The sequence below is a fragment of the Lichenostomus cassidix genome, unplaced genomic scaffold (genome assembly GCF_008360975.1).
Source record: "Lichenostomus cassidix isolate B80296 unplaced genomic scaffold, HeHo_3.0 HiC_scaffold_647, whole genome shotgun sequence".
Taxonomy (NCBI): domain Eukaryota; kingdom Metazoa; phylum Chordata; class Aves; order Passeriformes; family Meliphagidae; genus Lichenostomus; species Lichenostomus cassidix.
In genome coordinates, this window is record NW_028147327.1 from 1 (window position 1) to 22,524 (window position 22,524).

The following is a 22,524-nucleotide window of genomic DNA, read 5'->3' on the forward strand; positions in this document are numbered from 1 at the left end:
GTGTCACGGTCCACTCGTAAGCAGACGCGTGATGGTTCATACCAGCTACGATCTCAGAGTGCAAAAAGGAAAAGAAAACACAAAATGCAACAAGTCAAGGGAATTAAATTTCAATCCAAGGGGGAACTTTATTAATTTGGCCTGTAAAGCGGCCTGCGATAGAGAGAGAAAGAGAGAAAATTGGGAAAAGATGGGGAGGAAAGGGCAGGAAAGGGGCTATAGCTACCACCACGGGTCCACAGACGTCCGGCGTCCCTGGAGTCCCGGTCAGTCGGCGTTCCTTGGCCTCTGCAAAGATCGATGTGATCTTTCGGTGGGGAAGATCTTCGGAGTTCAGCCACTCCAAAGCTGTCTTTTATGATAGTCCATACACCTGGTCCCTCCTTGCCAGCCGCCTTTGCCCCCCCTTAATTCTCGTGGAGATTTGCCAATCTCCACTTGGCAGGGTCAGGGGAGGAGTGTCCGAGGCATGGTCGGCAGGTTTTTCACAATGGGTGTCAGGGCAACGGGTGCAAAGCCTTCGTCACATACCCGCATTGGCAGGCACAAGGCCTTTGTTCTGTATCAGCTCAGGCAGGTGCAAAGTCTTCGTTCTGTACCACCTTAGGCAGGCACGAAGCATTCGCTCCGCACCAGCTTTAGGTGAGTACAAAGCATTCTCTGCGTGAGTCCTGCACCTGTAATTTCTGATGAGAAATGTTGAGACAGAACTCGATTCTTGGATCGACCCTTACACCACCCGGTGGCTCAACATTTATCTTCAGGACCAGTTGTCTTCTTCATGATGAGTCGTCTTCTGGGTGAGTTATCTTTCTTTGTGATGAGGTGTCTTCTGGATGAGTTGTCTTCGGGACCACATGGTGGTAACACTAAGGATGGGGGAAGGGGAGAGAAGGGAAGGAAGGGAAACAAGATAGGAAAGATTTTTACATTACTTTTTGCCATGCAGCTTGCTCAATATGAATCAATGTGATATCAGATTTCAGAATTTGGTGGGAAGCGACTGGAGCTGAGTAAGAGAAGTCACATCCCATGATTTCAGTAAAATTACAAATACAAATATTTGTATGATTACTGGTATAAGCTATCACATTTCCTACTGTGATATCACTACAAACAGTTCTTAAGCATGCACAACCCTTGCCAATGTAAATGATTACGGTTTCAGGGTTAATTTCAGGACGAATTTCAAAATGGCAAACATTTTGGTCAGTGTCTAAACAAAAATCTTGTGTTCTGATGGTGTTACTTTCACAGATAATTCCTAGTTGTTCCTGCACAATGCAGGATTCCAGATCTATTGTTTGCCATTTATCATTCACCTTTTGGGCCCATGCTCTGTGCTTGAAAGGATAGAGTATAGTCCCATTGTGATTCAAGCCTAATGCAAAACCAGGATAAATCATAGATACTGAAGCATTGTGAATAGTCAACACATAAGCTGTAGCAGTGTTACTAACAGGATCATAGGTAAAATTTACTAACTTCCACCATGATTGGAGGTTCCTTTCAAAATTGTTGGCACTATCCCAAACTATTTTACGGATTTCTGCAGGAAAAATACCTTCTTCTCCTTCTCTTATAATAGATGCGGCCACTGATTGCATCCACAATTGAGCTTGAATGCAACTGAGAGCCAAAGAAATATTACTTTGGGCCACACCGAGTGTGTCTAGAATCAGTTCATGATCTTTTATGTTTATTTTTTCCCATTTCGGTAACACATTGGACAGTAGCCACTGATGTGTTCCCAAAGCCAAAAGGGAAGATTGTAAAGGCTGTTGCATTTTTGTCAGATCGAAGGTTGTAGTAGCCAATTTGTTCAATAACACCTCCGAATCAATGCTATTTAGAACCCCCAATCCGGTTCCCAAAATACCAGTCAGGTCTCTTGATGCTCGTCTCCGAAAAGATCTACGTAGCCAGGTGGTCCATCCCTCATAAGAGGTGCGCAAAAAAGGAGAACAGGCAGGTTGAATTTCTGAGATATTATTTTGCATTAGTAATTCAACCTTTTTTAGAGACCATTCTGGTTTAAATATCATTTGTTGTTGGCCAGTGTTTCCAATCACAAAGGGTCCAACTTCATAGATTTTTGGTTGAAGTGTTAATTTTGGAGGAATTGTAGGCTTTGAAACTTCTATTATTAATTCTCCCCAATATTTGGTGTCATTTTTTCCACACATAACCTTATGGGAAAATTTTACTTCAGTGAAATTTAACCAACAGTCCAGATTTTGAGTTCTGCATGATAGGATAGAGCCATGTGGTCCAATACCATAGCTGTTTACTGGTTCGGTGAGGGATTCAGCCATTAATCGACATCTTATATAGATATCATCACCCTGAGTAATGACAAAAAAGGGTGTTTCCTTATTGTTTAAATCAAGGGAAATGTCCTTATTTTGGTGTGTGAGTATTGCCACTAGGTTTGGTTTAGTCACAGCATTTATTTTGAACTTCTGGTTTAAACCCGATAATGGTGGTTTCTTTGGGTCAAAAACCCACTCGCACACCACATAGAGAGAATTAACCATAGTAAAATTGAACCAGCAATCACCTTGCTCTTCCTGGCAGGATTTGATAATTTCTACATTAATATTCCTCGGGTCTACAGGAGTATATTTGTCTGTAAATTTCTGGCGGCAACACAAGGAAAAAGCATCTTGTTTAGAACATTTCCAATCTCTAGTAGGACATATTTCTTTTGAAATGCCAGGGTGAATTTTGGATGTCATATTGAAATCTGAAAAATAACCACGAGCTGAAATATAAGAGGCTTTTTCATTTTGAAAACCAGATTCTACTTTTCTGCATCCCACTTGAATTTTTTCATCAATAAAACCAGGTAGGGTTCTAATCCACTCGTTCTTATCCCAACCCCACTCGGATGAATGGTAAATTTTGTCATCATGCATTACAACTAAAGCCAAATTTGGATGGTTATTTTTGGGATAATTTCTGGAAGAGCTAGAATATTCTATGAAGGCTTGAGACCAAGGCAATTCATTATTATTTTGGTTATAGGAAGAAGGTGTAATGCAGAAAAGCATGAGCAATATAATGAAAATTTTGTAGGCCATTTTCAGATTTAAGTCTTCAATTTTTATTCATATTTCTTCTATAGAAATTCTTAAAGTCCCACGGGGTTCTCCTGCAAAAACAAAAAATAGAGACCTTGCCCTTTTCAGGCAAAAGGGAATTAAAATGATGGAACAATAAGCCAGGCATTTATTGTTTGGTGTTGGGAAAAAGGAGGGGCCACCCGGATGACTGAGGCAGGTTTATCTTGGTTGATATCCAGGCTCTCCGTTTCTTGGATAGAAAGGTTCTTTGAGGCTTCTTCTGTTACAGAAAACACATCACAGAAATGGTCAATCTGTGCATTGACTTCAATGAAAGCCAGGCTTACCACAAACAAGCCTTTCTCCCAAGCAGTATACCTTTTCTCAGCATCCTTAAAACTGCGAGAATAAAATCCCACGATAGCTGTTATTAACACATCTCCTTTTTCTGTTTTGGTGAGCTGTTTAACATAGATCCATTCTCCATTTTCCTGCCCACCACTAGGAAATGGAGATCCTAGTTTCCCTGTTCTGGAGAAAAAGGTTTGCTTTGATGTCTTGTCTGCACCATCCACGAAAGGGGGGGGCAGAAGCTGCGACGGGTGCACTTTCTTTCACAGAGGAAGGTGGTTTTGTCACACGCCACTGAGTTACCCGTTTGCACAATTTTTCTAAAGGTAAACCATCCATCAAATCTCTAGGAATTCCTTTTTTAAGTCCTAAACGCCACCAATCAAGTTGGACAGAAAGGGGTTTAGGCTGTGACAGTTCCTTGGCAACATCCATAGTTTTGCTGGGGCAGGGCAGTGCATTTTTAACTCCTACTTGCTGGATACCTCTTGATGTCTCTTCTAGAGGCTTTATCAGACAGTATTTTCTACTGTAATCAACTAATTCTTGTGTTACCTCCCCCCATGTCCAGACTTTAGGTCTAGGGTGAGGTCTGTTACCTGGCAGGACTGGTGTTGAAAAGTCAGAGGAATTTGTGTAAGAGTCTGTACTGGTACTGCCTGTATTTCTGCTATTATCACCTCTGCACATAAAAATCTGAGACCGCTCCACAGGACTCGTTGATGCTGTGGTCTTCTGGAGACTTGTCTCTGTGGTTTTGAGTGATTCAGGCAGTCCCCTTATTAAGGCAGTCATAATTTCAGGGTTAACAGATAACATCATTGGTAATTCACATCCAAGAATTAGTTTTCTCTCATGTATCATTTGTAGGCAAGCAGCTTTGTGTACACTTTCTAGTAATTGGTCAGCTGTGCCTATTATTGCCAAGGGGTCTCCCCTGTCCAGAGGGTTTAACCCTCCAGCCCAGTAAGCAGCACACTGAGTTGGAGACCATGGGGCTCGGTGATCACCTGTTGTTAAGAAAACTCCGTGGCCCCAATAACCCTCAGCCTCCTTTGCACTCAATTGTATTTGGTCACCCCCAGTTAAAGACACATATTCTGTTTCAGATTCTTTGATAAGATGCCCATATTCCCTTTTTAACTTGGCTAGTTTAGTGGCAGAATAGGGCGTTTCCTTGGTGGTTATGTGGGGGTCTGTATCTTCATCATTAGGGTAAGAAAATTCAGTTTTGAATAAGGGTCTTAAATAAGGGGGATTTTCATCAAATTTTGTCATCTGTTCCAATTCCTTCTGTGGATACATCAGGTTAATTGATCCTGATGATGCTATATTCTGTGAACTAGTGTTCTGTGAATTAGTGTGATTTACTTCAAGAGCAGCCCTTAAGGAACGGTTTTCTTCTTCCTTGCGCTCTAATTCCTTTTCCAGTTTGGAAATTGTTGTTTGGTGACAGAGCACCAGGTTTTCTAAGGATTCTATGATTTTTCCTTCATTACTACGCTGCCTATGATGGTCTTCAATGGCTGCGATCAAGCTGGCACCCAAAACAGAACAGACTATTGTCTTGCTTTTTCCTGGTAGTAAAAACTTAACCTTAGCCTCATTCTGTAGCAGAGAAATCCGATCTACTATACTCTGCATATTTTTCCAATTCTCTCGAGCCCAATCTTCCCCAATAGGAGAGGGTCGAGCACCATATTTAGCCAAAAATGTAAATAATACATTTTTATCATCCACCAACTGAAAATCTCTCTTCTCCTGTTTGCCAGACATCTTTCTCCTTATCCTGACTCAGAAATAAAACCAACAACAAAACCAACAACAAAAACAACTCAAATCCACTTGAGAAACATTTCTCTCTATCCTGATTCAGAAACCAGACAACCTAAAAACAATATAACAACAAAAACAGCTCAAAAATCTATCCTGCAACAAAACAACTCCAAAAACAATGCAACAACAACAGCTCAAAATTCACTTGAGAAACAAATTCTTAATCCTAAAACAAAACAACTTCAAAAACAACAAAAAACAGCTCAAATCTACTTGAGAAAGTTAGATACTTGCCAATGGCCACTCTTACCCTTTCTCAGGTGTCACTAAAACAAAAATTTAACTCCCCTTCTTTTTGCACTCTAAGTTCTGATAGCCGGAATCCCAATAGAGTCCTCAAAAAATGAGTTTCGAGGGGTTTTGTCCCTCAGCCTCTATCAGGATCCTGTCCGTGACGCCAATTTATGTCACGGTCCACTCGTAAGCAGACGCGTGATGGTTCATACCAGCTACGATCTCAGAGTGCAAAAAGGAAAAGTAAACACAAAATGCAACAAGTCAAGGGAGTTAAATTTCAATCCAAGGGGGAACTTTATTAATTTGGCCTGTAAAGCGGCCTGCGATAGAGAGAGAAAGAGAGAAAATTGGGAAAAGATGGGGAGGAAAGGGAAGGAAAGGGGCTATAGCTACCACCACGGGTCCACAGACGTCCGGCGTCCCTGGAGTCCCGTTCAGTCGGCGTTCCTTGGCCTCTGCAAAGATCAAGGTGATCTTTCGGTGGGGAAGATCTTCGGAGTTCAGCCACTCCAAAGCTGTCTTTTATGCTAGTCCATACACCTGGTCCCTCCTTGCCAGCCGCCTTTGCTCCCCCTTAATTCTTGTGGAGATTTGCCAATCTCCACTTGGCAGGGTCAGGGGAGGAGTGTCCGAGGCATGGTCGGCAGGTTTTTCACAATGGGTGTCAGGGCAACGGGTGCAAAGCCTTCGTCACATACCTGCATTGGCAGGCACAAGGCCTTTGTTCTGTATCAGCTCAGGCAGGTGCAAAGTCTTCGTTCTGTACCACCTTAGGCAGGCACGAAGCATTCGCTCCGCACCAGCTTTAGGTGAGTACAAAGCATTCTCTGCGTGAGTCCTGCACCTGTAATTTCTGATGAGAAATGTTGAGACAGAACTCGATTCTTGGATCGACCCTTACAAAGAGTAGGAATGTACTGTAGCTGGGGCAGAAGGCTGCAGGAATGGGCTCTGTGAGAAGATGCCAGTGTCTTCTGCCATGTGTGACAGAGTCAGACTCAACTGTGTCCAAAGGGGTCTCAGCACTGCCCAACACTGAGCACATTTGTCACACTGGTGATGCCGCTGTGAAAGTGCAATTCATTAGAAATGGATTGGGTTGGGAGGAAAGGGTTAAAAGCAGAAGAATGAAGAGGACGATTTTAGGTTTGCTCAGGTGACCTTGCAGCAGGGAATGCCAAGGCTTGGAGACACTCAGTGCGGGAAACTCCAGAAAGGATGCCTACTGCTCGTAATCCTGATTGGAGAAGCAGAATCTCTGTGTAGAAACAATGTTGGTGTTTTGGAGAAACTTGGAGGCCCTTTCATAGACGTGCTTGAGCTCCCTGTTTTGGGAGAAATGTAAAATCTCAGAGATCACAAAAGGCACTGGAGATCACAGCACTGGTGCAAAGAGGAGCCCTGCCAGCAAGGACTGAGCCTAAGTGGGATGACATTCCCACTTGAGCATCCTGACCTGAGTGTACCTTTGGCATTCTCTGTGGAATGAGGTAAGGAAATAAATTTACTCTTTGCCTTTCCACCATGGTTTTGTGGTTGTTCCATCTGCTCAACTTTATCAACTCAAACACTTGAAATGGAAAGGAACTTAAAGAAGATTTATTTAATTTCCAACTCCACAGCCACACCATAAAACAGGCCTAGACAGAATCCACAAAACAAAATGGCTCAAAGTCCTGAGCAATGTTGCATTTAACAGTTCTAGGTATGAGAAGAAACTTCTCCGGGCAACTTGTTCCAGTGCCGCATCAGCATCACGGTCAGAGATTTATTTGTCAGCTGCAAGATAAAGGGCACAAGGAAAATCCATAGCAGTGAGTCCCATATTCTGCTTTTCCACCTTTCTCCTGAGGAGAATAGAAGAATTGACCCGGAAGGAAGAGCAAATCAGAGGACGAGGTTTGAATGCTTGAACAAGTTTATTGAGATTAAAGAAGAAAAGGAGGAGGCTCAGAGACGGCACGAGAAGCAGCCACTAAGATGCCGTGGGGATGTCCATGTGCCTGGCCTGCAGAGGGAAGGAGGCCAACAGGTCCCGCTAGGCTGGCATTGGGTGGTGTTGACAGGGAAGGAAGGAAAGAGAAATAAGAGAGGAGAAGGAACCAGGAGGCAGAAAGTCTAAATCCAATGTCTTAAAGTTCTGTCTTCACTCCAGCAAGATGTTCTGAGGTCTTGCAGGTTTTTGCCCAAGGATGTTGGCAGCAGCATGTTTAGCAGGGACGACAACATCTTTCCCCATAACCGCGGGTGATGCAGGAGATGTCAAAGCCCCCGGAGCTGATGGGCACTCCGTCAGAGCTGAGGATGCTGCCAACGGCAGCCGAGGTGGAGGATCCCACCACGGTGTTCTGTGGGAAGGAGCTGAGGATGGGGCCGGGCAGGGTCACCAGCACAGCAGGAGGCTCAATGACGACGGTGGAGCTCTGGCACTGCCTGACACAGCACTCATTGCAGCTGTTGGCCAGCGGGCAGGGGCCGCAGGGCTGGCAGCAAGGGTTGCAGGGCTGGCACTGCTGGCACTTCTCAGGGCAGGACATGTCTGGAGCCTGGCGCTGCACCTGGCACGGAGGGCAGGGAGGAAGCAGAGCACACGCACACCTGAGACTCAGCCCGCAAGGCACCCCCAGACACACAAGGCCCCTGCAGCTTGCCCAGGTCCAGCCTGTGCAGCCCAACCTGGGCATCCTTTGCCTGAGCCCAGCACGCTCCTGCAGAGCTCAGCCAGGCCCAGCCATGCTCCTGCCTACGCTGCATGAAAAGAAGCACCTCAGCTGAGCCTCATCCTCTGGCCAGAACACATGGACACCCCTCTGCGGCTAGCACAGGTCTTTCCCACGAGAATTCTTTTTGTGTTTTATAAACAAAGATAAAGTTTGGATGTTATTAAAAACAGTGTCTCAAGATTTGGACAGTGCAGGCCTGGGCAATCAGGCCTAGGGGGAGCTTTCTGGCTGACCAATCTGGGTGACCTTTGAAAACTCTATATATATGTTGGATTCAAACAATAAAGTACTTTTTTCTATGCCACGCTGAGAATCGGGGCTTTCCATCTCTGCTAGCGACTCAACAGTGACACCCCTCTCCCCACACTACCACCATGGGAGAACAGCCCCAGAAGAACAAGGAGCAGGAACAAGGCCTGCAAAGCTCATCCCCTGTCCTAGAGAGGGTGTGAGGAGAAAGGGGCTTGCAACTCACCTGGTTCCCAAGGAGAAGGAGGTGACAGAAGTGGTTGAGAGAGCCACCATTTAGGCTGCCTTTTATCCTGGCCCCACAGTGCCTCAGGGCCCAGAGTCCTAATTTGCCTAAGTGACAAATTTCCTGCATAATCCCAATGAACGGAAACATCTCTGGGAATGTCATGAGTTGCTTATTCTGTCTACAATGACTTTGCATTTCCTGGCTTAAACCCTTTGCCATTCCTTCACGCACACTTTTCCCGAGTGCGGCTCTGCAGGATAGCAGTTTTCCTTGGGGGCAAGGACGTGTCAGTTTGGGCATAAAACACAAATGAAGTGCACCAGGGATAACAATGATGCAGGTGATTCCTGCCTGGGGCATTCTTTTGGATTTTTTATGTTCTTGTAGACAGGAAGTGTACCACCTTCGCCCATCTCTACAATAGTTGGCTTATAACCAAACAGCTCCTTCATGTACCTTGTCCATGGGGCAAAATCACTCTGCCTTCCTACTCTAGCTGCACAGTCCATGAGACTCCTGTGGCACTGCTGCCTGAGCATCTGTCCTGCTTGGAGTGCCCTGAATCTGCTCTGCCTGGGAGCTCCCCTGCAGCTGCTCACTCCCATCCCTTCCTATGGCCTGTGCCCCATGTGCTCCCCACAGTAATGTGTGTGGCAGTGTGGCTGTGCCCCAGTGTGTGCCAGGATCTGCACATCCCCGTGCTTGTGCACAGGTGGGAACAGCCCGAGAGCCTCTGGCCCGCCCGGGGATGGTTGTTCCCAGGGCAGAGCACTGGTGTGCAGCCCCCTGGCCGTGTCCCTGTGCACATTTGCTGGGCTCTGTGCGCCTGGCTTCATCTCTGTGCACAGCTGGGCAGGCTGGCAATGTGTCAGTGCCCGTGTGTGTGTGTCCACAGCTGGGCCTGAGCCCACGGCTCAGCACAACCATTCCAAGGCCTCTAGGGACTTCCCTGCCCAGCAGTGCCAGCCACTCACACACACTCAGCCCCCATGATCTGCAGGCACCTGCAGAGGGCCATGGCAATCAGGTCTCACCAACGGACAATCCCATACCCAGGCCATGCCTTTCATGCTGCCTCCAGGCAGCCTTGGGGCTCTGAACGGTTTTCCAGGGTGCTTGTTCCTGCCTCATGGAGAAGCTCTCAGTTCAAAAGGTTCTGGTCTTTCTGTGGTGTTGGGGAGTCCTTTGGCCCCACTGGCCTTTGTTGAAGACCAGGAGCTACAGGAAAAGTATGTAGTCAAAAAGAATGAGGTATGTTGAGAAAAGACTTTGCCTATGTGTGGGAGGGGGTGGCAGGAGTGTTGGAAAAGTAACTTCTCTTGAAAAACCTGAAGGGGAAACAGTGGCAGCTTCCAACAGCATGGGAAGATGGTTTTTGTTTTGTCATCATGCTTGGTTGACCCCTCAGCTGTGTGTAAAATAGGGTTCAGGATCATGAGAGATTATTTGGCAAATCAGTTGCAATTGGTGTTGCATGTGAAAGTGCAAAGGTGAGTTGGGCAATTCCATGTTTTCCCTTGGGATAGATCTGTTCCTGATTGTTCAGGTCCATCATCTACCATGACTCTGGAGTGTCCATGCTGTGCCAAGAACATGAAAAAGTTTCATGCTTTGGAGCTACAGAAATATTATCTTTGAAGACACATGTAGTGACATCAATGCATACACAGAAATACACACACTGATCCCATGCATTGATGTATTGCTGCACTGTGAGAGATGACGTGAGACAACGATATCCTGGATCTGAGCATGGAAAGTAGAACTGTTGGAGAGTCCTTCCTTCTCCATGATTTGACACAAGCTCTGAGCCTCAGGGGCTACCATGGTGGTGGTGGAGCTGCACATGGGACACCTGGTGGGCTTCCGTGGTGGCTCACAGCACCCCTCTCCTCCAGTGGGTACAGAAGAGCCTGGTCACAGTTCCACGGGGTGAGTGAAATGATCTCTGCACAGGGTGGGCAAGTCAGGCCATTTCCACAGCCTTCTCTTGCTTCTTCAGAAAGCCATTTGATTGTTTTTTCTAAAGATGCCTCTTCATGCCATTCTGAAAGGTGAGCCAGCACTGTGTCAGGAATGTGTGAAATCCCAATCCTGCAGCCACTGCAGCCCTGTTGTATGTGTAAGAGATGACCAAAGAGGTGGAGAACCTGTGCTGTGAGTGAAGGTGTGGAGGCTTTTCTCTCTGGAAAGCCAAAGGTTTGGGAAAGTTTCGTGCAGTTTTGCAGCAGTTCAGGGGTTGCTACAAAAAGGACAGGGCTTCTTTCATTCCAAGGATTCACATGGAGAAGGGTGGATGGGTCATTTGCAAGGGGTGCACTTTCTCAAGAACAGAATGCTCCAGGGTAGCTCCCCAACAGGGGAACAAGTCCTGCCAGCAGGACCTGCTCCATTGTGGCCTTCTCTCCACTGCAGTGGATTCCTGCCAGGAATCTTTTCTGGAGCAAGCACTTCATGGGGTCACAACTGCCTTCATGGTGCATTCACGTGCAAAGGCCTCCATGGAACAGCTGACCCCAATCAGTTCTTTTGTGTGGCTGATACCAATCCTACCCTGTGAAACCCCTCAGCCCTGCCGGTCTGGACAGAAAGTGGGCAGAGCAGTAAATGCGAGGGAGGTGTCTGAAGAGAGGAGGTTGTGGGCTGTGCCCTGGCATGGCAGATTCCCCCTCCCCCTTTCTGTCAGGTTTTGGAGCCATCTTCTCCCCAGTGGTAGTTGCAGTGGAGTGGTGAGGGATGTGTTGTCCAGTTCCAAGAAAAAAGTCACAAATTAAAATCCACTGCAGGGAGTCCAAGCTTCTGCTTCCTCCACCTTTTGCCCTAAGCTCACTGGAAGAGTTCCCGCAGTCAGAAAGGGAATCAGAAAGGGAATTTTTGGATGCAAAACAGCTTTATTGAGTCTAAAGGAGAAAATGAAGAGGCTCACAAAGGGCATCAGGAGCAGCCTCTAAGATGCGGTGGAGGACTCCATCTGCCTGGCCTGCAGAGGGAGGCAGGGAGGGAGGCCAACAGGTCCCACTAGGCTGGCAGTGGGGGTGGAGGCAGGAAAGGAAGGGAAGAGAGAAAAGAAAGGAGAACAAGGAAACAACTGTCATAAACCCTACATGCAAAGTCCCAAGGTTCCATCTTCAGTGCAGCTCCATGTTCTGAGGCCATGGAGGTTCTCTCACGAGCATATTGCCAGCAGATTTAGCAGGGGGGACAACATCTTCCACCATAGCAGTTGGTGATGCAGGAGATGTCAAAGCCCCCAGAGCTGATGGGAACCCCACCAGAGCTGAGGATGTTGCCAACGGCAGCAGAGGTAGAGGATCCCACCACGGTGTTCTGTGGGAAGGAGCTGAGGATGGGGCCAGGCAGGGTCACCACCACGGGGGAGGGCTCGATGGCCACGTAGGAGTTCTGGCACTGCCTGACACAGCACTCAGTGCAGCTGTTGGCCAGCGGGCAGGGGCCGCAGGGCTGGCAGCAAGGGTTGCAGGACATGGCTCGGGGTCACAGGTGCACCTGGCATGGAAGGCAGGAGAAGCAGAAAGCACAAACACATGAGAAGCAGCACTGCAGCCAAGCACCCTGCAGCCGAGGCACCTCCTGGCCCCCATTGCACTGCCCAGCTCCAAGCCCAGCAGCCACCTCAGCCAAGTCCCAGCCTCTCTCTGCACAAGACCTTCTCTCCCCTGCCCTCTCCCAGCACAAGCAGCTCCCAGCCCTGGGCTCCAGCAGCTGCTATCAGCTGAGACCTACAGCCAGGAAAGAGCTGGTCTTGAAGCAGGAGGAAGAGGGTGAGAAGGGGCTTCCCACTCACCTGATTCCTGAGGAGGAGGAGGAGGAGGTGAGAGAAGTGGATGAGGGAGCAGGGACTTGGGCTGCCTTTTATAGCAGTCCTGCACTGTTCCAAGCCCAGCGGCACCTTGGTGGAAGTGATAATTTTCTGACCAGCTCATGTCAAACTTGAACCATCCCAGCTAATGGTAGGGGCTGTGTCCTGGTTTCTTGCACTGGTGTCTCTATTTCCTGGCTAATTCTATGGGTGTTCCAATCTGAAGGCTTCCATAAGGGCCAGGATGAGAGACCCAGGAATTTCTGGGATATGAACACGTCAGCGCTGGCAGAATGCTCGGATCTTGTTCTGGTGGCATTCCATGCAGTCAGGTGATGCCTCTCGATTCCTTTCTACTGGGTCAGCCTTGAGTCAACGGTCCATTCCTGCTTCTCTACCTCTTTACTGCTCTTCCCCTGTCCTCTCTTGTGCTTCTTTCCAAGAGCCAGAACAAGGATGCTTCTCCCAGAAAAATGCTGCCCTACCTCACCAGGGTTTCTTGTCCAGCCTGATGTTTCTCACCACATTTGCTCTTCCAACAATCCTTTGTTGTTTTTACCAGCTCTGCTGACTTGACCTTGGCTGGATGGCCAGACCCCAGTAAACCCCGCTACTCCTCCCACTTCTGAGGTGGGCAGGGAAGGGAAAATATGATGGGAACAACTTGAGGCTGGAGACAAGGCAGTTGAAAGAAAATCTTTCATAATACGTTGCTGTTGAAAATTTTATTCATCTGATTGTACTTCACACAGTGATGGATCCTTTCACTTCTGTAAGAGTAGGAATGTACTGTAGCTGGGGCAGAAGGCTGCAGGAATGGGCTCTGTGAGAAGATGCCAGTGTCTTCTGCCATGTGTGACAGAGTCAGACTCAACTGTGTCCAAAGGGGTCTCAGCACTGCCCAACACTGAGCACATTTGTCACACTGGTGATGCCGCTGTGAAAGTGCAATTCATTAGAAATGGATTGGGTTGGGAGGAAAGGGTTAAAAGCAGAAGAATGAGGAGGACGATTTTAGGTTTGCTCAAGTGACCTTGCAGCAGGGAATGCCAAGGCTTGGAGACACTCAGTGCGGGAAACTCCAGAAAGGATGCCTACTGCTCGTAATCCTGATTGGAGAAGCAGAATCTCTGTGTAGAAACAATGTTGGTGTTTTGGAGAAACTTGGAGGCCCTTTCATAGACATGCTTGAGCTCCCTGTTTTGGGAGAAATATAAAATCTCAGAGATCACAAAAGGCACTGGAGATCACAGCACTGGTGCAAAGAGGAGCCCTGCCAGCAAGGACTGAGCCTAAGTGGGATGACATTCCCACTTGAGCATCCTGACCTGAGTGTACCTTTGGCATTCTCTGTGGAATGAGGTAAGGAAATAAATTTACTCTTTGCCTTTCCACCATGGTTTTGTGGTTGTTCCATCTGCTCAACTTTATCAACTCAAACACTTGAAATGGAAAGGAACTTAAAGAAGATTTATTTAATGTCCAGCTCCACAGCCACACCATAAAACAGGCCTAGACAGAATCCACAAAACAAAATGGCTCAAAGTCCTGAGCAATGTTGCATTTAACAGTTCTAGGTATGAGAAGAAACTTCTCCGGGCAACTTGTTCCAGTGCCGCATCAGCATCACGGTCAGAGATTTATTTGTCAGCTGCAAGATAAAGGGCACAAGGAAAATCCATAGCAGTGAGTCCCATATTCTGCTTTTCCACCTTTCTCCTGAGGAGAATAGAAGAATTGACCTGGAAGGAAGAACAAATCAGAGGACGAGGTTTGAATGCTTGAACAAGTTTATTGAGATTAAAGAAGAAAAGGAGGAGGCTCAGAGACGGCACGAGAAGCAGCCACTAAGATGCCGTGGGGATGTCCATGTGCCTGGCCTGCAGAGGGAAGGAGGCCAACAGGTCCCGCTCGGCTGGCATTGGGTGGTGTTGACAGGGAAGGAAGGAAAGAGAAATAAGAGAGGAGAAGGAACCAGGAGGCAGAAAGTCTAAATCCAATGTTTTAAAGTTCTGTCTTCACTCCAGCACGATGTTCTGAGGTCTTGCAGGTTTTTGCCCAAGGATGTTGGCAGCAGCATGTTTAGCAGGGACGACAACATCTTTCCCCATAACCGCGGGTGATGCAGGAGATGTCAAAGCCCCCGGAGCTGATGGGCACTCCGTCAGAGCTGAGGATGCTGCCAACGGCAGCCGAGGTGGAGGATCCCACCACGGTGTTCTGTGGGAAGGAGCTGAGGATGGGGCCAGGCAGGGTCACCAGCACAGCAGGAGGCTCAATGACGATGGTGGAGCTCTGGCACTGCCTGACACAGCACTCATTGCAGCTGTTGGCCAGCGGGCAGGGGCCGCAGGGCTGGCAGCAAGGGTTGCAGGGCTGGCACTGCTGGCACTTCTCAGGGCAGGACATGTCTGGAGCCTGGCGCTGCACCTGGCACGGAGGGCAGGGAGGAAGCAGAGCACATGCACACCTGAGACACAGCCCGCAAGGCACCCCCAGACACACGAGGCCCCTGCAGCTGGCCCAGCTCCAGCCTGTGTAGCCCAACCTGGGCATCCTTTGCCTGAGCCCAGCACGCTCCTGCAGAGCTCAGCCAGGCCCAGCCATGCTGCTGCCTAAGCTGCATGAAAAGAAGCACCTCAGCCCAGCCTCATCCTCTGGCCAGAACACACGGACACCCCTCTGCCCACACGACCACCATGGGAGAACAGCCCCAGGAGAACAAGGAGCAGGAACAAGGCCTGCAAAGCTCATCTCCTGTCCTAGAGAGGGGTGGAGGAGAAAGGGGCTTGCAACTCACCTGGTTCCCAAGGAGAAGGAGGTGACAGAAGTGGTTGAGAGAGCCACCATTTAGGCTGCCTTTTATCCTGGCCCCACAGTGCCTCAGGGCCCAGAGTCCTAATTTGCCTAAGTGACAAATTTCCTGCATAATCCCAATGAATGGAAATATCTCTGGGAATGTCATGAGTTGCTGATTCTGTCTACAATGACTTTGCATTTCCTGGCTTAAACTCTTTGCCATTCCCTCACACACACTTTTCCCGAGTGCTGCTCTGCAGGATAGCAGTTTTCCATGGGGGCAAGGATGTGTCAGTTTGGGCATAAAACACAAATGAAGTGCACCAGGGATAACAAAGATGCAGGTGATTCTAGCCTGGGGCATTCTTTTGGATTTTTTATGTTCTTGTAGACAGGAAGTGTACCACCTTCGCCCATTTCTACAATAGTTGGCTAATAACCAAGCAACTCCTTCATGTTCTTTGTCCTTGGGGTAAAACCTCTCTGCCTTCCTTCTCTACCTGCACAGTCCATGAGGTGCTGCCTGAGCATCTGTCCTGCTTAGAGTGCCCTGAACCTGCTCTGCCTGGGAGCTCCCCTGCAGCTGCTCACTCCCATCCCTTCCTATGGCCTGTGCCCCATGTGCTCCCCACAATAATGTGTGTGGCAGTGTGGCTGTGCCCCAGTGTGTGCCAGGATCTGCACATCCCTGTGCTTGTGCACAGGTGGGAACAGCCCGAGAGCCTCTGGCCTGCCCGGGGATGGTTGTTCCCAGGGCAGAGCACTGGTGTGCAGCCCCCTGGCCGTGTCCCTGTGCATGTTTGCTGGGCTCTGTGCGCCTGGCTTCATCTCTGTGCGCAGCTGGGCAGGCTGGCAATGTGTCAGTGCCCGTGTGTGTGTGTCCACAGCTGGGCCTGAGCCCACGGCTCAGCACAACCATTCCAAGGTCTCTAGGGACTTCCCTGCCCAGCAGTGCCAGCCACTCACACACACTCAGCCCCCATAATCTGCAGGAACCTGCAGAGGGCCATGGCACTCAGGTCTCACCGAGGACAATCCCAAAGCCAGGCCATGCCTTTCATGCTGCCTCCATGCAGCCTTGGGGCTCTGAACTGTTTCCAGGGTTCTTGCTTCCGCCTCATGGAGAAGCTTTGATGTTACAGCATTCTGTTGGCTCTGTGGGGACTGGGGAGTCCTGTGGGCACCCTGGCCTTTGCTCAGGAGAAGGAGGTGCAGGAAAATGATCTTTTCAGAGAGAATGAGGCACATGGAGAAAAGAGTGTGCTCGTATCTGGCAGGTTGAAGCAGTAGGATGGAAGACTTTCTTTTTATTCACACCCAGAAGAAGGAAGATTGACAAATTACAACAGGGCGGGAAGATGGTTTTGGTTCTGTCCCAATGCTTGGCTGAGCCTGTGAAGCCCCTCAACCCTTCCTGTCTGCAAAGCAGCTTGTCAGAAGGCCTAATGTGAGGGAGGATATGGAAAAGAGGAGGGTGAGGACTATGCCCAGGCATTGCTGCTTCCCATTTCAGTTCCTGGGAACTTCTGGTATCATCTTCTCCTGATGGTCACTGCTTTGGAGAAGCAAGGGATGTGTTTGTGGGCTCCAATGGAAAAGGAAAAAATTAAAACCCACTGCAGAGTGTCCCAGCTTCTGCTTCCTCCACCTTTTACTCTGACCTCAGTGGAAGAGTTGTCACACAAAAAAGGAGAATTTAGAGGCCCAGGATTGGATGCAAAACAACTTTATTGAGTCAAAAGAAGAAAATCAGGTGTTTCTGAGAGAACACCCAGAGCAGCCACTACGAAGATGCAGTGGAGGTGTCCATCTGCCTGGCCTGCAGAGGGAGGCATGGAGGCCAACTGGTGCAACTGGGCTGGCAGTGGAGGTTGATGGCAGGAAAGGAAGGGTAGGGAAGAGAGTGGAAGAAACCAACAGTAAAGCAAGGGCATCAATATATTGCTGCAAAGATCCATCTTCAGTGCAGCTCCATGTTCTGAGGCCATGAAGGTTCTCTCACGAGCATATTGCCAGCAGATTTAGCAGGGGGGACAACATCTTCCACCATAGCAGTTGGTGATGCAGGAGATGTCAAAGCCCCCGGAGTTGATGGGAACTCCACCACAGCTGAGGATGTTTCCAATGGCAGCAGAGGTAGAGGATCCCACCACGGTGTTCTGTGGGAAGGAGCTGAGGATGGGGCCAGGCAGGGTCACCACCACGGGGGAGGGCTGGATGGCAACGTAGGAGTTCTGGCACTGCCTGACACAGCACTCATTGCAGCTGTTGGCCAGCGGGCAGGGGCCGCAGGGCTGGCAGCAAGGGTTGCAGGGCGGTGGGCAGCAGGACATGGCTTGGGGTCACAGGTGCACCTGGCATGGAAGGCAGGAGAAGCAGAAAGCACAAACACATGAGAAGCAGCACTGCAGCCAAGCACCCTGCAGCCAAGGCACCTCCTGGCCCCCACTGCACTGCCCAGCTCCAAGCCCAGCAGCCACCTCAGCCAAGTCCCAGCCTCTCTCTGCACAAGACCTTCTCTCCCCTGCCCTCTCCCAGCACAAGCAGCTCCCAGCCCTGGGCTCCAACAGCCCCTGTCAGCTGAGACCTACAGCCAGGAAAGAGCTGGTTTGGAAGCAGGAGGTAGAGGGTGAGAAGGGGCTTCCCACTCACCTGATTCCTGAGGAGGAGGATGAGGAGGTGAGAGAAGTGGATGAGGGAGAAGAGACTTGGGCTGCCTTTTATAGCAGTCCTGCACTGCCTCAAGCCCAGTAGGACCGTGGTGCAAGTAATAATTTACTGACCTGTTCATGACCAATGTAAACCATCCCAGGTAATGGTAGGGGCTGTGTCCTGGTTTCCTGCACTGCGGCCTCTTTATTTCCTGCCTAATTTTTTGGGTGTTCCTAAGTGAAGTTTTCTGTAAGGTCCGGGATGAGACCACCAACAATTTCCAGGATATAAACACGTCAGGGCAGGCAGAATGCTCTGATCATGGTCTGGTGGCATTCCATGCAGGCAGGTGACGTGAACCTGTGTCATTCCTGTGGGTTTGTTTGTGGCAAAGCTTTCAAGGCACCACTTTCCTTCTCGTATACATGCCCAGCTCTCCCTCATCTCTCTGTGACATCACATGAGTATTCATGTTCAACCTATTTTCCTGGCCCATTCTGGAAGTGGGTCAGGCCCATCAGGTAACTTTTGAGGTCTTGATTCTCCTTGAGGAATAAACAGTCCATGTTCAATTCTCCAGCAGGAAGGGAACTTAAAGACCACCTATTTCCACACTTGCTTCCCTCACCAGATGGGTAGTGATGACACACATTAAACCAGGTTGCTCAATGCTGTGTCCATCCTGGTCTTGCATAGTTCCATGCTTGATGCATCTAAAATTTTTTGGGCAATTTATTAAAGTGTGTCACCACCCTCACAGTCAGGCCCATCTTTGTCAGCTCCAAGGGAAAGGGCACTAAGAAAATTGCACAGCAGTGTTGGAAAACGCAGTTTTCCAGCAAAACTTATGCTAACTGAATATACCTGAGCAGGGCCTCAGCATACTCAGGCCTCAGTAAAATCCTAACAAGCTACAGTGGCTTGTTTACCTGAGAATGTTCTGTGGGAAGAATGTCATGGGAAAGAATAGGGAGTCAGAAGTGTTATGAGAAAGAAAAAGGGAGTCACCGGGAAGATCCCTGAATGTGTCAGAACAGACTGCAGGTGTGTGTGTAGCTATAATTAGTAACTTCTGTAACAGTATATAAATTTCTCGTTTGGTGAAATAAAATGGAGCTTACTCTATATCTCATATTGAGACTGCCGTGAGTTCCCTCTCGTCGTTATGTCACAGCAGGGGTTCCTACACTGAGATTCTTCCATCTATTCTAATTAGCTCACAGTTAGAGTTGCCCCAGAAGAAAGAAAAAATCAGAGACCAATGTTTGAATGCTTGAACAAGTTTATTGAGTCTAAATAAGAAAAGGAGGAGGCCTACAGAGAGCAACAAGAGCAGCCACTAAGATGCCATGGGGATGTATATGTGCCTGGCCTGCAGAGAGAAGGAGGCCAGTAGGTCTCACGAGGTTTGCATTGGGTAGTGTTGACAGCAAAGGAAAAACCAGAAAGTAGAGAGAAGAAGAATACAGCAGTGAGGAAGTCTAAATCCAATGACTTAAAGTTCTGTCTTCACTCCAGCACGATGTTCTGAGGCCTTGCAGGTGGCTGCCCAAGGATGTTGGCAGCAGCATGTTTAGCAGGGATGACAACATCTTTCCCCATAACCGCGGGTGATGCAGGAGATGTCAAAGCCCCCGGAGCTGATGGGCACTCCTTCAGAGCTGAGGATGCTGCCAACGGCAGCCGAGGTGGAGGATCCCACCACGGTGTTCTGTGGGAAGGAGCTGAGGATGGGGCCAGGCAGGGTCACCACCACAGCAGGAGGCTCAATGACGACGGTGGAGCTCTGGCACTGCCTGACACAGCACTCATTGCAGCTGTTGGCCAGCGGGCAGGGGCCGCAGGGCTGGCAGCAAGGGTTGCAGGGCTGGCACTGCTGGCACTTCTCAGGGCAGGACATGTCTGGAGCCTGGCGCTGCACCTGGCCCAGAGGGCAGGGAGGAAGCAGAGCACATGCACACCTGAGACACAGCCTGCAAGGCACCCCCAGACACACAAGGCCCCTGCAGCTTGCCCAGCTCCAGCCTGTGCAGCCCAACCTGGGCATCCTTTGCCTGAGCCCAGCATGCTCCTGCAGAGCTCACACAGGCCCAGCCGTGCTGCTGCCTAAGCTGCATGAAAAGAAGCACCTCAGCCCAGCCTCAGCCTGTGGCCAGAACACACGGACACCCCTCTGCCCACACGACCACCATGGGAGAACAGCCCCAGCAGGACCAGGAGCAGGAACAAGGCCTGCAAAGCTCATCTCCTGTCCTAGAGAGGGGTGGAGGAGAAAGGGGCTTGCAACTCGCCTGGTTCCCAAGGAGAAGGAGGTGACAGAAGTGGTTGAGAGAGCCACCATTTAGGCTGCCTTTTATCCTGGCCTCACAGTGCCTCAGGGCCCAGAGTCTGCTGCCTAAGTGACAAATTTTCTGCATAATCCTAAGGGGTGGAAGGGTCTCACGGAATGATATGTCATGAGCTGCTGATTCTGTCTACAATGACTTTGCATTTCCTGGCTTCATCTCATTCCCAATCCCTCACGGACCATTGTTCAGAATGCTGGTAGAGAGATCCCAGTTTTCCTGGGGGCAAGGATGTGTCAGTGTGGCCATAACTAATTGGAATGCAAGGAGGCAGGTGATTCCACCTGGGGCACTCTTGGATTTTTTATGTTCCTTCTAACAGGAACATCATCATGTGGTTCCAGTCTTTAGCTCAGCAGCCAAGGGTTCCTATGACTACATAATTTGCCCATGAGTTAAAACCTCTCTGCCTTCCTCCTCCACCTGCACAGTCCATGAGACTCCTGTGGCACTGCTGCCTGAGCATCTGTCCTGCTTGGAGTGCCCTGAACCTGCTCTGCCTGGGAGCTCCCCTGCAGCTGCTCACTCCCATCCCTTCCTATGGCCTGTGCCCCATGTGCTCCCCACAGTAATGTGTGTGGCAGTGCGGCTGTGCTGCAGTGTGTGTCAGGATCTGCACATCCCTGTGCTTGTGCACAGGTGGGAACAGCCCAAGAGCCTCTGGCCTGCCCGGGGATGGTTGTGCCCAGGGCAGAGCACTGGTGTGCAGCCCCCTGGCCGTGTCCCTGTGCACGTTTGCTGGGCTCTGTACGCCTGGCTTCTTCTCTGTGCACAGCTGGGCAGGCTGGCAATGTGTCAGTGCCCGTGTGTGTGTGTCCACAGCTGGGCCTGAGCCCACGGCTCAGCACAACCATTCCAAGGCCTCTAGGGACTTCCCTGCCCAGCAGTGCCAGCCACTCACACACACTCAGCCCCCATGATCTGCAGGCACCTGCAGAGGGCCATGGCACTCAGGTCTCACCGAGGACAATCCCAAAGCCAGGCCATGCCTTTCATGCTGCCTCCATGCAGCCTTGGGGCTCTGAGCTGTTTCCCAGGGTGCTTACTCGTGCCTCGTGGAGAAGCTCTCAGTTCAAAAGGTTCTGGTCTTTCTGTGGTGTTGGGGAGTCCTGTGGCCCCACTGGCCTTTGTCTAAGACCAGGAACTACAGGAAAATGATGTCATCAAAAAGAACGAGGTATGTTGAGAAAAGACTTTTCCCATGTGTGGGAGGGAGAGGCAGGAGTTTTGGAAAAGTAACTTCTCTTGAAAAACCTGAAGGGGAAACAGTGGCAGCTTCCAACAGCATGGGAAGATGGTTTTTGTTTTGTCATCATGCTTGGTTGACCCCTCAGCTGTGTGTAAAATAGGGTTCAGGATCATGAGAGATTATTTGGCAAATCAGTTGCAATTGGTGTTGCATGTGAAAGTGCAAAGGTGAGTTGGGCAATTCCATGTTTTCCCTTGGGATAGATCTGTTCCTGATTGTTCAGGTCCATCATCTACCATGACTCTGGAGTGTCCATGCTGTGCCAAGAACATGAAAAAGTTTCATGCTTTGGAGCTACAGAAATATTATCTTTGAAGACACATGTAGTGACATCAATGCATACACAGAAATACACACACTGATCCCATGCATTGATGTATTGCTGCACTGTGAGAGATGACATGAGACAACGATATCCTGGATCTGAGCATGGAAAGTAGAACTGTTGGAGAGTCCTTCCTTCTCCATGATTTGACACAAGCTCTGAGCCTCAGGGGCTACCATGGTGGTGGTGGAGCTGCACATGGGACACCTGGTGGGCTTCCGTGGTGGCTCACAGCACCCCTCTCCTCCAGTGGGTACAGAAGAGCCTGGTCACAGTTCCACGGGGTGAGTGAAATGATCTCTGCACAGGGTGGGCAAGTCAGGCCATTTCCACAGCCTTCTCTTGCTTCTTCAGAAAGCCATTTGATTGTTTTTTCTAAAGATGCCTCTTCATGCCGTTCTGAAAGGTGAGCCAGCACTGTGTCAGGAATGTGTGAAATCCCAATCCTGCAGCCACTGCAGCCCTGTTGTATGTGTAAGAGATGACCAAAGAGGTGGAGAACCTGTGCTGTGAGTGAAGGTGTGGAGGCTTTTCTCTCTGGAAAGCCAAAGGTTTGGGAAAGCCTCATGCAGTTTTGCAGCAGTTCAGGGGTTGCTACAAAAAGGACAGGGCTTCTTTCATTCCAAGGATTCACATGGAGAAGG

The 22,524-nt window shown here is 49.4% G+C and overlaps 6 protein-coding genes across 6 annotated transcripts; all 6 read right to left on the bottom strand.

Annotated features, from left to right (window-relative positions):
• Positions 1 to 3,073: 3,073 nt before the first annotated feature.
• Positions 3,074 to 5,588, bottom strand: LOC146423396 (uncharacterized). Its single transcript, XM_085044807.1, has one exon. It carries the CDS (start codon positions 5,190 to 5,192, stop codon positions 3,567 to 3,569), a length of 1,626 nt encoding a protein of 541 aa, XP_084900933.1. The 5' UTR covers positions 5,193 to 5,588; the 3' UTR covers positions 3,074 to 3,566.
• A 1,801-nt stretch (positions 5,589 to 7,389) lies between these two features.
• LOC146423397 (feather keratin Cos1-1/Cos1-3/Cos2-1-like) lies at positions 7,390 to 8,754 on the bottom strand. The gene is made up of 2 exons (XM_085044802.1): positions 8,688 to 8,754; positions 7,390 to 8,047 (listed from the first exon to the last, which is right to left on the bottom strand). The coding sequence occupies exon 2, from the start codon at positions 8,024 to 8,026 to the stop codon at positions 7,700 to 7,702; it is 327 nt and encodes a 108-aa protein (XP_084900928.1). The 5' UTR covers positions 8,027 to 8,047; positions 8,688 to 8,754; the 3' UTR covers positions 7,390 to 7,699.
• A 2,807-nt stretch (positions 8,755 to 11,561) lies between these two features.
• LOC146423398 (feather keratin 3-like) lies at positions 11,562 to 12,520 on the bottom strand. Its single transcript, XM_085044803.1, has 2 exons — positions 12,496 to 12,520; positions 11,562 to 12,197 (listed from the first exon to the last, which is right to left on the bottom strand). The coding sequence occupies exon 2, from the start codon at positions 12,174 to 12,176 to the stop codon at positions 11,880 to 11,882; it is 297 nt and encodes a 98-aa protein (XP_084900929.1). The 5' UTR covers positions 12,177 to 12,197; positions 12,496 to 12,520; the 3' UTR covers positions 11,562 to 11,879.
• Positions 12,521 to 14,523: 2,003 nt separating this feature from the next.
• On the bottom strand, positions 14,524 to 14,938 carry LOC146423399 (feather keratin Cos1-1/Cos1-3/Cos2-1-like). The gene has a single exon (XM_085044805.1). The coding sequence runs from the start codon at positions 14,917 to 14,919 to the stop codon at positions 14,593 to 14,595; it is 327 nt and encodes a 108-aa protein (XP_084900931.1). The 5' UTR covers positions 14,920 to 14,938; the 3' UTR covers positions 14,524 to 14,592.
• A 2,081-nt stretch (positions 14,939 to 17,019) lies between these two features.
• On the bottom strand, positions 17,020 to 18,692 carry LOC146423400 (feather keratin Cos1-2-like). Its single transcript, XM_085044800.1, has one exon. It carries the CDS (start codon positions 17,640 to 17,642, stop codon positions 17,331 to 17,333), a length of 312 nt encoding a protein of 103 aa, XP_084900926.1. The 5' UTR covers positions 17,643 to 18,692; the 3' UTR covers positions 17,020 to 17,330.
• A 481-nt stretch (positions 18,693 to 19,173) lies between these two features.
• LOC146423401 (feather keratin Cos1-1/Cos1-3/Cos2-1-like) lies at positions 19,174 to 19,880 on the bottom strand. Its single transcript, XM_085044804.1, has one exon. The coding sequence runs from the start codon at positions 19,859 to 19,861 to the stop codon at positions 19,535 to 19,537; it is 327 nt and encodes a 108-aa protein (XP_084900930.1). The 5' UTR covers positions 19,862 to 19,880; the 3' UTR covers positions 19,174 to 19,534.
• Positions 19,881 to 22,524: the final 2,644 nt, after the last annotated feature.

Bases quoted from the DNA above. Each gene is read 5' to 3' on its own strand.
- LOC146423396 (XM_085044807.1), bottom strand. From the start codon at position 5,192: ATGTCTGGCAAACAGGAGAAGAGAGATTTTCAGTTGGTGGATGATAAA.
- LOC146423397 (XM_085044802.1), bottom strand. From the start codon at position 8,026: ATGTCCTGCCCTGAGAAGTGCCAGCAGTGCCAGCCCTGCAACCCTTGC.
- LOC146423401 (XM_085044804.1), bottom strand. From the start codon at position 19,861: ATGTCCTGCCCTGAGAAGTGCCAGCAGTGCCAGCCCTGCAACCCTTGC.
- LOC146423398 (XM_085044803.1), bottom strand. From the start codon at position 12,176: ATGTCCTGCAACCCTTGCTGCCAGCCCTGCGGCCCCTGCCCGCTGGCC.
- LOC146423399 (XM_085044805.1), bottom strand. From the start codon at position 14,919: ATGTCCTGCCCTGAGAAGTGCCAGCAGTGCCAGCCCTGCAACCCTTGC.
- LOC146423400 (XM_085044800.1), bottom strand. From the start codon at position 17,642: ATGTCCTGCTGCCCACCGCCCTGCAACCCTTGCTGCCAGCCCTGCGGC.